The 14,109-nt window shown below is 36.1% G+C and overlaps 3 protein-coding genes across 3 annotated transcripts; 1 reads left to right on the top strand and 2 right to left on the bottom strand.

Annotated features, from left to right (window-relative positions):
* Positions 1–2,586: 2,586 nt before the first annotated feature.
* BCR41DRAFT_419856 (GDP-fucose protein O-fucosyltransferase-domain-containing protein) lies at positions 2,587–4,854 on the top strand. Its single transcript, XM_022029820.1, has 2 exons — positions 2,587–3,309; positions 3,740–4,854. The coding sequence occupies exons 1-2, from the start codon at positions 2,602–2,604 to the stop codon at positions 4,799–4,801; spliced, it is 1,770 nt and encodes a 589-aa protein (XP_021884092.1). The 5' UTR covers positions 2,587–2,601; the 3' UTR covers positions 4,802–4,854.
* Positions 4,855–6,160: 1,306 nt separating this feature from the next.
* On the bottom strand, positions 6,161–8,930 carry BCR41DRAFT_333019 (guanine nucleotide binding protein, alpha subunit; the record flags this gene model as incomplete). Its single annotated transcript, XM_022021873.1, has 7 exons — positions 8,863–8,930; positions 7,921–8,026; positions 7,461–7,645; positions 7,165–7,322; positions 6,799–7,057; positions 6,505–6,658; positions 6,161–6,351 (listed from the first exon to the last, which is right to left on the bottom strand). Exons 1-7 carry the CDS (start codon positions 8,863–8,865, stop codon positions 6,164–6,166), a joined length of 1,053 nt encoding a protein of 350 aa, XP_021884091.1. The 5' UTR covers positions 8,866–8,930.
* A 4,389-nt stretch (positions 8,931–13,319) lies between these two features.
* Positions 13,320–13,986, bottom strand: BCR41DRAFT_301575 (hypothetical protein; the record flags this gene model as incomplete). The annotated part of the gene is made up of 3 exons (XM_022020630.1): positions 13,320–13,493; positions 13,628–13,710; positions 13,863–13,986. The coding sequence occupies 3 exons, from the start codon at positions 13,984–13,986 to the stop codon at positions 13,320–13,322; spliced, it is 381 nt and encodes a 126-aa protein (XP_021884090.1).
* Between the last annotated feature and the right edge of the window lie 123 nt (positions 13,987–14,109).

Below are 14,109 nucleotides of genomic sequence, written 5' to 3'. Positions count from 1 at the left end.
TATTGAATTGACCCTGGAATCCCAAAAAGATCACAAGCATCAAACTTTCCATTTTGAGACAAGTCTACTTTCCACCAGCGGACTTTCAAAAAAAAAAACGGCCAACTCGAGTGCATCTCTCCCTGTTTTCTCTCCGGGATACTTTATTACTTTATTGCTTTATTACCAAGGAAAGGAACAAAACGAAAAAATAAAGAAAAAAAAAAAAAAAAAAAAAAAAAAAAAAAGACTTGGGATGAGAGAGCAAAGAGGGGAAGATCAGGGAGAGGAAATAGTTTAGTAAAATAAAAAAAGTTTGTGTTTCAACTCTTGGTTCATTTCCGAAGTCTCCACTTTCAACCAATAAAAGTCAAAAGGCTCGTAAATCTCACAGGCACAAAAAACAATAGATCAGAATTCAAAGCATTCACCAATGACATGAATTGTGCAATCTCTGGATGAATGAGTGGATTTGATGGCTCTGAGTGGAAAAGGAGGGGGGCGTTGAAACTGAAATCCCTGGTTCCTATTCTTTTTGTTTGAATGGGTGACTAAGGATTGATAAAGATGGCTAAAATAAACAAACCAGTGCTAGGAACATTGGTAAAAAAGAAAAAAAAAATGCATATGGTCTGGGTAACGTATCATTTAGAATATGTTAATTTGTAAAAACGGAAACGAACAATACTTCCAAAGTAAGGAGATCGTGAGGGTTCAGATGACTTTTTGATAGTGCAATAATACACCAAAGTTGGATTACAAGTCTACATTTGGTAGATTCATAAAGCCTTATCTACCAATCTCTCTTTGTTTTTTTGGTCTAGTGATCCAAAGGGATATTAATTTGTGTAATGAAGACCTGAGGAGGATCGGAAACCTGGCTTATTCTTCGTAGAAGGAACACATGTAAGTTTGTCAGCAATCAATCTACAGGCATATTATAGTCTAGTATATAACATCGTAGCTAGCGTAGTCGATGGTCCATGACATTATTATTTTAGTATTGGTTCTTGATAGACTACCATGACGCTAAAGCATTAAGCTTTTTTTTATGTTCTTTTTATTCGATAAAAAAAAAAAAAAAAATTAAACGGGTCTGATTACGCTGAAGTATTCTATAGTCCAGAATCTAGAAATACACATCTCTTTCTCTTGCTAATGACATTTGTTCACATCTTCAATATTGTTTACTTGATGGAACAAAAGACGTCTTGGATATAGCTTGTGCAGCCCCAAGTGTTGAAAGAAAAGAGACTCTGTATGGCAATGAGTAAAAGGGAAGGCGAAGCATACAAGAGAAAGGCTTTGGCCACTCCACAGAAGAGACAGGAGGACGTAGAGGGGCGGAAGCGGTGATTGGCCAAGGATTGTTGAATTGGATGTGTGATGAACCAATGCATCAAAGCAATCTAATAATTAAGAATGACTATTGTTCCCGATAACAAATTACGATCAATAAACAAACCTGAAATAACCTAAACACATTTGTCCCTTATTCTTTGGTTTTTGTTCCTGGAATTGTATGAATGATATTGCAGTTTGTTGATTACTGAATTCAAATCGTGGCCGTATATTTAAAGACAAAGGATCTCTCTTACTTTCCCTTGTTCACCTTGCTTCCTTACTTTCCTTTCTTTCGTTTTCGTTCCTCTGTATATAGTAGCTTCTTTACCTCTTCTTGTCTTTCTCCTTCATACTGACAAAACTTTGTAGCAGCAACATCAACATCGGTGGTCTTTTTCCATTTCCCTGCCCCATCCTGCTCTCCATACACACTTACGCCCCTTGCTGCTCTCTTTCTTTCTCTTACCATTTCCCGTTCCCCATCTTCTGTCTGTTTTATTTATTATCAATCGTTTTTTTTTTTTTTTAACTTTTATAAATTTTATTTTTTACTTTTATTCATTTACCTATTTATTTATTCTTTATTTCGTGCTCTCATCCGTGCGACAAAAAGAAAATTGTCCAAATTCAACACTTACTTTACGCCACACTGGGATAGATTCAAGTGAACAATATCGATTCAACATCGCGATTTTCATCTTGCAGCTGGGGTTCGCGTGCCCTCCATTCTGTTTGGCACTCACTTGCCCATTTACTCAACCCCTTTTCCCCTGACTTCCGATTATCATAACAGCCCTGTTGACCTCAATACGCTGGAAATAAACGAAAAAAAGAAAAAAAAAACCATTACTTCATCACTTTGGCAACCAATATCTAGAGAATCACGACCAACATCACGCATTTTGAATAACCTACACCTGACATTGCTCATCTCCACGATTCACCTGTTACACCATCCTTATTTTTAGGATCATTCTTTATTACATCCCGTTTCAACATTTCGATTGTTTCCCATTTTTCTTTGTAGATCCCAACTCTTACGCCAAATTTCACTTTCACGCGATTAAAAAAAAAAAAAAAAAAAAAAACGACCAAAACAAACTGATAAACTTGTCTCTTTTAACGTTTCCGTCCAACGACTTCGCAGCCGTATCATTCTTGCCCTTTTTGTATTCAACCCAAGTTTATTTTTATTTCTCCGCGATTCTCTAAATTTTGACGCCCCTGCTTCTTTTCTTTTCCTTTTTTTTTTTTTTTTTTTTTTTTTTTTTGGACATTATGGCCTCTACTCCACTGCTTCATCAAAAACCTGGTTCCTCTATTCTGCCACAATTCTCTTCCGATACCTCTCGCCCTCTATACGATCATTTCCATAGCACATCTCTTATCTTCTCCACCTCATTTTCTACCGCGCCTACTGTAATGAAAAAGAGTCGCATTTCACAGGGTAGGATCATTTTAGTGATCTGCATCACGTTCATGGTGATGGCGATTGCCCATATCCACTACATCGGCGTCTATCACCGACAACGCGAAGCTCAAAAACATAACAATAACACTCCGAGCCTCCGACGGCCCATAACTGTGATAACAGATCCATCACTATCGACATCGACATCTGAATACAACACGACCGAAACAGAACTGACAAGCATTATTCATTACGCCAATGGCACGATAACAAAAGTATTCAAGCCTGCGTTTTATAAGGATACCCAAGCAGCCCGCAAAGAGATGGGTTCGTTCCTCGATACTCTAGCCAAACGCACATGGTGGAAACATGATGCTGACACCACCGCATCAACGACAACCTCAAAAAAGAACTCTTCCTTATCGCCGTCCCTGCCTTCTGATGCATTTTTCGGTTATTTACCAATGGGTGGGAGCAATAATCAGTTTACCTCGCTCCAGAGAGCTGCGGTTTTGGCAAAGGACCTCAACCGAACTTTGATCATCCCTCCTATCAGCCCTAACTCTCATATCAAGGTAAAACAAACAACGCCTTTTTTTTTTTTTTTTTTTTTTTTTTTTGATAAGTTACTGTTACTTGTTGGTCTGAAAGACAACCTGTAGTAACTGGTATAGATATTAAAGGCTGGTTCTTCATGGGTCTCAGTGGTTTTCACCTGAACCTTGCGCCTTGGTGTAAGATTTTTTTTCTTTTCGGAGCGGTGCACCACCAATCAGAAAATTCTCATCATCGGTGGTTTCTGGTTTGGTGAACCAAGGGCACGCCAGCATGTTTATGTATTAGGTTACATCATACTGCTATTGCTACTTGTAGATCAGCTATGCATCGCACCAGTCAAGCCGACCCATGAAAAAAAAAAAAAAAAAAAAAAAAATAGAGACACGACTGACAAATTTGAAACTGAGGTTTACTAAACTTAAACTATTCTTCTTCAACCGTTATCAGGTCTGGGCTGGCCCAAGGTACTCTGAATTTTATGACCTCGAATCATTTTCGGCACGGTCAGGCATTCCAGTCTTGGAATGGCACGATATCAAGCAGACGCCAGATAAGCCGCCCAAGGAGTTGACCCATCATTGGACCGATTTTGCGGAGGAGCTGCCTTGTATCCCCAATGGGGGAATTGGTGTGGATGACAAGAATCTGTATGACCATTTCCGACCCCAGTTCCTGATGAACTTCAAGGCAGCCGAGCCTGAGATCGGTCCCGACGAGATGGCGGGCAAGGCTACAGAATACCCCTATGTCCGTGATGTACTGTTGAAGGATAAGGACGATAACATCGATGGCAAGAATGGCCCCCGTCAGATGTGGAAATGCCTCTCGTGCCCTTACTTCCTTGGAGGTGTAGACCTTTCAGATCGAGCTTGGAAGGAAGTCGGGCTGCACATGCGATTCAATGACAAGATCGAGGCCATGGCTGATCAAATCTTGGATCAGCTTTTGCCAAAGCCAGCTAAGGACCTTCAAGCAAATACCGCTACTGGCACTGTAACACGCCGCCATCCAGAATTTATTATTATCCATTTACGACGTGGTGACATTGTGAACAAGTGCACTCCAGGCCAAGATGAAAAGGACTGTCTGGTCCAGATCGAGCAAATTGCTGAAAAAGTGAACGAGATTGAAAAGAATCGTCAGATCAAGGCCCTGGCGGCCTTGAAGGATAAGAAGGATGGGGAGGGTAACGGTGTCGTTTTGGAGAGACTTCCAGTGTTAGTAGCGACGAACGAGAAACGACCGGAGGAACTGGCCAAATTGGATAAGCTTGGCTGGACCATGCTTGATCATGGCGATATAGAGTATGATGAGGAGGGGAATGAGATCGTGTCCAAGACCAGGAGACTGGGGACGATGAACGCATTTGGACCGTTCTATCCACCGATGCTTGATGCAGTGTTGTTGACAAGAGGAGACTATTTGATTGGAATGTCCAATTCTAGAATGAGTCAACTGGCAACCCAGCGCGGGGCCGCTTGGTATGGTCATACTACCATGTTGATGTAGATAGTAAATAGGCATATAAACTTACATATAGATGTATTAAAGACTAAAGAAGCATTATATATATATATATATATATATCAACGCTAAAAACTAAAACTATTTATGTAACTTATTAGAAAAGGTTTTCAAAGTGATGGGATGATTGATATTGATTATCAAGCTTTTGTTTTCTTCTTTCTTTCTTTCTTTTTGTTCAGTGACCCCGACTTGAAACCAAAAAAAAAAAAAAAAAAAAAAAAGTTTCGCGTAATGATTCTCTCAGAATATGAGAACCCTTTTTTTTTTTTTTTTTTTTATAGTTTCCAAATGTTCCAAATTCTTATTAAGCGTGTGGGTGGGCCAAGAATAGGACCAAAAAAAGAAAACGTATGAGTATGGCGTGCACGAGCTGCTCACAAAACCTTGTTTCTGCGCCCAAATTTGAAGTATAATATACGTACAAATATATAATATCTGTACATACAACGAATTGGGGTGTTAGGGTGTAAAAAGAAGGAAAAGTAACCAAATCCTGCTTTGCGCCCAGCTCGCCTTCGCCCCCCCCTCCTTTCCCCAGGTGTTGATGAAGATTGTGGTGCTCCTTTGTTTATTTGGATAGCGACACTTGATCAAACAAGTAAATAAGTTTAAAAAAAAAAAACTTTTACTCGGGTTTTTTGCGTTAAAAAAAAGATGGCCAAAGCAGAATTTAGATAAATATATATTTATCCGTATGCAAAGAGAGGAGAGGACCTTTATGGAGAAAGAATTGTATCAATTTATTTTTATACGACTTTGAGCAACTATACAAATATCCTAATGTATCACCATGGTACAGTCGGAGGGAGAGGGGGAGGGTTTGAGCTTACAAACCCGTTTAGCACGAGCAATTTCCCTTTCTTCCTTTAACGTCCAAGACCCACTATGTACGCCCATCACGCGTCAAAAAAAATTTTTTTTGTGTGATACTATAATATACATGTATGACTATTATTGTGCTTTCTACTTCTTTACGTCTTACTACATGAACAAATAAGAATTCTGCTTTTTTTTTTATTTTATTTTATTTTTTTTTTAAGCAGTCATATTGCATACCCTCCCTCCTTTCCATCATGAAGCTCTTTTCTTGATTGAACCCCAAAAGTTGGAAAATAGAGATGAAATAAGTAAATAAATAAAGCAACGTTAAATTTAACATTAGCATTCAACTGTTTTGTTTCAAGCTTTTTAGAAAACTGGACCAACACATTGTTTAGTGCTGAAGTTGACACCAAGTCTTTTAATTTTTTTTTTTAAATTTTTATGTTTGTATTCATAATACGGATATATAAATGAATATCTTTTTTATATTATTATTATTATTATTATATTTTTTTTTTTCTATTAAAGTACAAGGACTTTGACGTTCCGTGAGAGTATGATATCATTGACGCTGGCCATAATATTCCTGAGCATATTTGTATTGGTCGCGTCAGTAAAGTGGACGTAGACCACTTTATGTTCACTCCGATTTAGACGCATAAACCGTACTTGGAAAAACTCTGTGGCATCGTGATAGTCTCCTTCTCGACCTAAAAGGAAAAAAAAAAATAAAAAAAATAAAGCTCATATTTAAATGAATATACATGTACGTTATTAATGCATGCATTAAACATGTAAGAGAGAGAGAGAGAGAGGAAAGGAAATTAAAGGGGGGAGGAAGGAAGGAAGGAAGGGCACCTTACCATTATAGTCTGGAAAATAAGTGCCGATTTTGGAGTACTTAATTTTCTCCCGAAAGATGTCTGTCTTATTCATAAACATGATCATGGACGTATCGATAAACCATTGTGAATTACAAATCTGGTCAAAAAGCATCATCGCCTCTTGCATTTGGTTCTAAACGTAAAAATAAGAAAAAAAAAACCAATGAGAATTGTTGCACCTTATTGACTTATTGGCTTCAACTAAAATATAGCCAAAAGCAAGCAAACAAGCAAGCAAACAAGCAAGCAGAGACACAAGAAATAAGAACATACCGCATCCTTATCCTCAACTAGACATTGATCATATCCACTAATCGCCACCAAGAACAATACTGCTGTGACACCTTCGAAACAATGGATCCACTTTTTACGCTCAGAACGCTGACCACCCACATCAAACATCCTGTATGTGAGACTTCCAATATGAAATGTCGTTTCAGTGATCCCTGTCGATTTGACTCGACACCGTAAGATATCGGCATCATCTGGGACATAATCTGGTTTGTAAAGCCGATCTACAGCATCAAAGAAGCTTTTTTTTTTTTTTTTTTTTTTTGTTTTGTTTTTGCAAAATTTGAAGTTAGTAATAAGTTCAAATGAACTGATAATCTTTTCACAGTGGCATAGTTTGACACGTACTATTTCACATTGTCTGCTAACGCAAAAGTGTGTCCGAGATTATAGGTCATCTGGACTGATGGGTCACTCCATAATGATTTGATTGCTTCTTGATATTCTGGTGGGTATGGAACGCCAGCAGCAACCCTTGGCATCTCTGCAAAGATGGATAGGTATTTCTAAATGTGGATGGGATTGATGTTAGCTGATTTACTTTATCTCTTCCTTTTAAACACAGAGATAAAAAATCATATGTATTTTTTTATTTTTTATTTTTTATCTTTTATTTTTATTATTATTTTTGATAGTGTCATTACCTCATTCTCATTGTTACTGAGGGCGATATGGTTATCGGCCATGGCTTGTAATATTGCCTGCATAGCACTGACCATGTTTGAGAAAACAAATACTCGGAATGCTTCACGCTCCGGTGCTGAGAACCCTGAAGCGTGCATGAGCTTCATCTGTTTAATCACTGTGGTCTTTCCTGCTTCTCCCGCTCCTAATTATCAATAAAAAGGTTCAAACCATATTTTAACCATATTTTGCGATATTAGCCACATCTGAGAATCGTTAACGCGAAAAAAAAAAAAATAGAGAAAGGGCTTTTCCAGAAGACCAAGGTTTCTAAAGCATAGACCATCATGTGAAATGTCCACGAATTTCTTCCTGCATCATTTTAAATGTGGTTGGCTCCAAAAAAAAAAATAAAAAAAATAAAAAAATAAAAAAATAAAAAAATAAAAAAAAACGCGAAACATGCATATACCATCTTACCCAGTAAAAGTAACTTGACTTCAAGCTTCCTCAGCTTGCCATCGGCCTTGAGCGCAACATCGATCTTTTTGCTCTCCGTATCTGCAGGGGTTGAAACGCAAGTTCCCTGATCACATAAAATAAAAGAAATAAAATAAAAAAAGGGATGATGATGATGACGATGAAGAAAACGTGCGTCAGCAGATGGATGTAGCAACAACATTTCGTTGGAGCGTATAAAATAATATTTTATCCTTTTGAACAACAAACAAACAAACAAAAAAAAAAAAAAAGGACGAACACAGCTTAGTCGCCTAGGTAGAAAAAAAAAATTGGTAGTCGAATCCGTATCCCATGCCTTCTACTCCGTTTGTAAACTTCCTCGCTCATACTTGAATATCTTCATTTCTCGCTAAAATCATGCAATATCATTCAACTCCGTGGAAAGGAGCAATCAGGTGTTCCTTTATTGAGCCGAACCTTAAATCGGACAAGCAATATGTGTAGTGCGTGCAGTCCACGTTTTTTTTAATTCTTGTGTGCCTTTTTTTTTTTTTTTTTTTTTTTTTTTTCTTATCATTTATCCACATCCCCTCCCTTATTCCCGATTGGATTAGAGAAGATAGAAGCCCAGGTTGATGTGGAGTTTCAATGGAGCATGAACGACTATTATAGTACAGTCGCATGACATGTGAAGGAAATCATGCAAACGCAACTGCATATTTTCATTTAACGACGTTGGGCGAAGTAGAGCAACTGCAAAAGAAGAGGGAGAATGAAAGAAAAGAAAAGAAAAGAAAAGAAAAGAAAAGAAAAAGCCCAGGAGAAAGGGAAAAAACAAGGGGAAGGAGTTGAAAAGTAATGATATCAAGGAACAGAACCGGATGATCAAGGCTTTTTTTTTTTTTTTTTTTTGCATATTGATGGATTAGGAGTGTACGGGATCAAGAAGAAAGTATTTACCATTGTGAATTTTGCTTGTCTGATTTGAGTTTTTTCTTTTTCTTTTTCTTTTTCTTTTTCTTTTTCTTTTTGTTTTGTTTTTTTTTTTTTTTTTTTTATGGAGGAAGAAGAAGAATTTGGGTTTTTGTGCTTCAAGAAAGTTGGAGGTTGGTGAGCGTGTAAATGACAAGGGGAGGGGGTTGGCTGATCAAATATGTAAAAGATTATAAATTGTTATGAAAATAATAATAACATAAATGGGTATAAATGAATAAAATTTAAAAAAGAATGTGATGTGTGAAGTGTAAAATGCAATTGGAAAATAGTGTAACTGTCTGCGCAATAACAAGCAGAAAGAAGTGTATGGACAATTGAATGAAGACAGAATGCAAATGACAAGTGGCAATGAAACGAATAAATGAATGCAAGATGCAAAAAAAAAAAAAAAAAAAAAAAAAAGGGAGGAAAGAAGGAAAGAAAAGAAGAGAAGGAGAGAAAAGAGAAGTAGAGAAGGGTATAAAAGGAAGAAGGTTCGAGAGAGCTGGGATACTCTTGACCCATTGGGCGACAATGTGCAACGGTTAATCTAACGCAAATATTCTTAATGGTCAAATGTATTATAATTGTATGCTGTTACATCCATCGAATGGTACATTGGTATAGAAATATGCAGTACACCCTTGTGTTCAATTCAATCCCCATCTATTCAATTCAATAATCATGATTGTAATACAGCCTCAAAACCAAAACAGAGCAGAATTCAGAGTAGAGCATCTTATGCATGACAATGGAACAAGCGAAAAAAAAAAAAAAAAAAAAAAAAAAAAAAGGAACAAGGGTTAGAAAAAAGACAAGGCAAGACAAGACAAGATGGAGTTATACACACAAGACAGGACAGGACAGACAACAGTAAAGGCGCGTTTTTTTACCTTTTTTTTTTTTTTTTTTTTTTTTTCCTCCTCTCCAAGTTTCTCCTCTACACCGTATTACATTATCAAAGGTCGCACGATCTATCTCGTTTTAGTACAAACATACCCAAGGTGACATGTCCAATGCCTAATGCCTAATGCCTAATGCCTAATGCCCAATGCTCGAGTGCTAACCCTACGAGTGTTACAGTGAGAGCTCGGCCGTCCTGCCTGTCCTGTCTCTCCTGTTCTGTTTCTTGAGTCTTTGTTGCATATCTGAATGGACTAAGTGCTCGTTCCTGGAGCAGAGGCTCAATTCATGCAATTCGTTTTTTTATTTTTTATTTTTTTTTATTCAGCCCTTCATTTGTCTAAATAAATCCCTGGATGTGATTTCCATTCATTCATTTTGGCTAATACAAGTTATGACTGAATTATCATGGAATGTGTTTGCCACCCCTATGTTCTCCTTTTTTTTTTTTTTTTTTTTTTTTTTCCATTCGCCGTTTCCCGAAGAACACCTTGTCACCCCTATTACGACTGTCCACTTTGTTGCTGCTGATGTTGATGTCGTCGATATTTATAATCTCTATTCTGTATTTTGTAGATGAAATAGCATAATTGTAGCCAGCTCGGTGTTTTTTTTTTTTTTTTTTTTTTTTTTTTTAAAAAAAAAACCACATAGCCAACACACCTTAGTTACAGCATTTGTGTGTGTTTTTTTTAGGGTTTCTTCTCATCTCATCTGCATGCTTATCCTACACCAAAGCATATACCTCGGAGACAAATGCTCCAGTTCTTTGCTGAACAAACATCTCTTACTGATTGATTCTGTCTGATAGAATACACATATACATAATATATACTTTGCCACATCGAATATGAACGCAACAGAAGCTTTTCCCCCTTTTCTTTTTCTTTTCTTTTCTAATTTAATAATCTTTTATTTGCAATTGGACATTCTCCTGGTAATCCTTGGCTCTCACATCCAATCCTGTATTGATGCGAACCATCGGTTGCGTTGGGATTGGGTATCTTCAATATGCTCAGCTCCCAACCACACGCACAATATCAACATAATATATTATATATTGTATATGTATACATTATATATACAAACGTTACAAACCATTGATTTGAAAAAATTAAAAACAAAAATAAAAATAAAAATAAAAACATAAACCCTTCTGGATATTTTGTTACAAAGAAATTTATTCACATCATGCATTCGTCCTCATTGTCTCTTATAATCAAATGCTCTTGCTTACAGTAGAATATGGTGGCACAATGTTGACTTTCTTTATTTTCTTACAGCACAAAAACCTCTTTTGTGCTACATGTTTTTTTTTTTTTATTTTATTTTTATGCGACTCTATCTGTCTAGATCCTAGAAAAATAAGTAAACAAATAATGATAACTCGAGGTTGATCAGTTAATGGAAAAAAGAAAGAGGGAAATACGTATATGTATATATGTGTAAATTGGAGTTAATTATCGCACATGGCACGACATGAGAGTAAAAAGCAAAAAGAGTATAAAGCACAAACGTACCTGGCCCACCCTCCCACGCGTTTTCCCCCAGTTGCTCTGCACAGTCTTTCTGTCTCTGTCAGCATAAATTTGTTGAAACTAAAAAAAAGTATTATTACGAGTGATCTTACTCACTGGCAACACCTGTCTATCCTTGAGAGCAAAAATTATACAAAAAAAAAACAATCGATGACAAAATGACAAAACGCAAGGTAGTAAGCTCTAATCGATCTTTTTTTTTTTTTTTTTTTTTTTTTTTTTTCTTTAGTTTTATTTTTCTTTCGCGCTATTTGTTCTTTATGAGAGAGGGGAGCTTCTCGACATGGAGTTAGATTATCAGATTAATTCAATATGTAAGAAATTATAGGGGGGTTTTTTTAAACGCCTTCAAAGAAATCATGGCAGAACAAGCAAGACCATTCGACGACTTTATCATGCAGGCTCTGTTGCGTTCTGACATCCTGCTTGCGCCGCAGTCCTCAGTCATCCGAATCTGTTGGTTCGTTCACGAAATAATGCTTTATAGATGTATCAAATAAAAAAATGTGTATAAAAAAAAGGGGAGGAATACCTGGAAATGGGCGTATCCTTTGTCGCCTTCTCATACTCTCTCTATACCCTGTTCATGTAAACAATTATGTATTTACATGTACAACATGTCTATCCTGTCGTGCCTTCCATGGTGGGACAGGAGGTTTTGGCTCTTCTGATGCTTCACAATAATAATCCCAGAACTGAACAAACTTTGATTCATTGGATAATGGCCTTTTTCCGCGATTGTGTTCCAAGGTGCATTATTGACATGAATATTTTTCGTTCAATAGATTTTTTTTTTTTTTTCTTTTCTACTCTATCTTGATTGCTCTATTGACATTGTATATAATAAAAAAGATGGCTAAAAAATAGATATATTTACTATTCCTTGTTTATACTGATATATATTTACTGATCTTTACCACGATATTGGGAAGTGGTTTTTATTTTTATTTTTATTTTTCTTGTCAATTCTTGTAACATTTACATATTTGTTCATCCTGATTAAAAAAAAGAAAAAAAAAAAAGTTCTCCTAAATCAAAGCGCAACAGACATTACAGAGTAAAATGTAAGGATTCATCAGGTTCAGTTCAATGTATGTACATTTATAATAAATATATGTAACATGTATACAGACAGACATGTTTCGACAAAACGCAAACAGTAATAAAGCGACAGTTCATTTGTCTACAATGAACGTTGTTTTGGGCTCCCAATCGTAAGTGGTTTTGTAATTTAAGCTTTTGGATATTTTAGTGATTGTAAGAAAAAAATATAAAAAAAATATGTATTACACATTCACAGGAGAGGGAAGGAGAGAGCTGATTGAATTTATCAGTTTCGACATGGACCAATCTTTTTGTTTCTATCTAATACATTGAGTCTCAGTGCTCATGGGAAAATCTGCGACTTTCGTAAAATAAAATAAATAATAATAAAATTACATAAAGGCCATTGGAAGGAGGAAGGAAAGCTCGCTGAATAAAACGGCATTAGTTTGGAGTTCAAAATTAATAAATACCTTCCAAAGGGAACTAACAAAAGTGGCTGTACTATATATATCTATATATCTATACGATCTTTTTCTTTTTCTTTTTCCTTTTTATTTATTATTAATTATTGTTATAATTTTCTTTCTTTCATTATAATAATGATGTATAGACATACAATGTTTAAGTCCGACACAAGATCATATTTAATCATCGCGACTGACGCGACGACTTGACTTCTTTTGAGACTGGAATTGCTTATTGAGCTTACGTCTGGCATTTCCTGCACGTTTACTACAATTGAGAAAGGTCGTCCAGAATATAGAAGACATTATGAATTAGGTTATAGTGCATTGCCCTTCTCTTCAGTTAGAGTTGTCTGTTTGCTTTAGTTTGCTCTGATGATGGGTATGCATTTTTTTTTTCTTTTCTTTTTTCTTTTCCTATCATATAACCTAACAAGATATTATATTGAACCACGTGAAAAAGAAAATAATAAAACGATAAAAGTGCCTCTTACATTCTTTCTAGTTTTTCCAACGCTTCGGCATCAGGAAGCTTGGGGAGTTCAGCCATCCTGAGTATGAGCTCATGCAGTTTTTCCATGCAATCATCCAAGTTTGCCATTTGAGTTCTTTTACGATCTGATGTTAAAACGAACTCGCCACTCTTATTGATCTTATTTGATTCCTGTCAAAGAAAAGAGAGGAGAAAAAGAAGTGTACATTTGTACATTTGCAATAAAATAAATACCAGATCAGATTGTTTCACATCAGCACACTCCCTCTCATGTATCGTTTTGACCATGAAATCCTTTTCGTTACCTCAGACTTGAGCCGATCACGAACGTATTCTGGCAGCCATAGTGCTTCATCTACCACAAATCTCATATCCACCTTCGTATTTACTTTTTTTTTTTTTTTTTTTTTTTTTTTTATAAAAAAAAAAATAATAATAGTTTTAGACATTCATATACCTTTTACTTTTTATATTTTATTATAAATATATGCATAGATATATAGTTTTTTTTTTTTTTTTTTTTTTTTTTTATCTTTTTACCTTTGTTAACATTTTGTCCGCCTGGTCCACTAGATCTTACGAAATTCAAGGTCAACAATCCCTTAGGAATTGAATCCTTTGTGAAGTTACGGGCCCACTTTTCAATCTTTTCACGATCTTTCATTGTCATACCATTCTCATCTACAAACTCCTCTTCAGATGAATCTGCGGATGTAACTGTGCTGTCTTCGCGCCTTGATGCGAAATTCCTCTGAAGGTAGAGTGAATTTGTCGGGACAGAAGGATG

Source organism: Lobosporangium transversale (assembly GCF_002105155.1).
Source record: "Lobosporangium transversale strain NRRL 3116 chromosome Unknown BCR41scaffold_7, whole genome shotgun sequence".
Lineage (NCBI taxonomy): Eukaryota > Fungi > Mortierellomycota > Mortierellomycetes > Mortierellales > Mortierellaceae > Lobosporangium > Lobosporangium transversale.
Note: the sequence above shows the minus strand (reverse complement) of the source record. Positions and strands in the feature narration are given on the sequence as shown.

What these genes read in the sequence shown, in the direction of transcription:
- BCR41DRAFT_419856 (XM_022029820.1), top strand. Translation starts at nt 2,602, where the DNA reads ATGGCCTCTACTCCACTGCTTCATCAAAAACCTGGTTCCTCTATTCTG. An exon ending in GCCCTAACTCTCATATCAAG is followed by an intron (nt 3,310 to 3,739) that starts GTAAAACAAACA and finishes AACCGTTATCAG; the next exon opens with GTCTGGGCTGGCCCAAGGTA.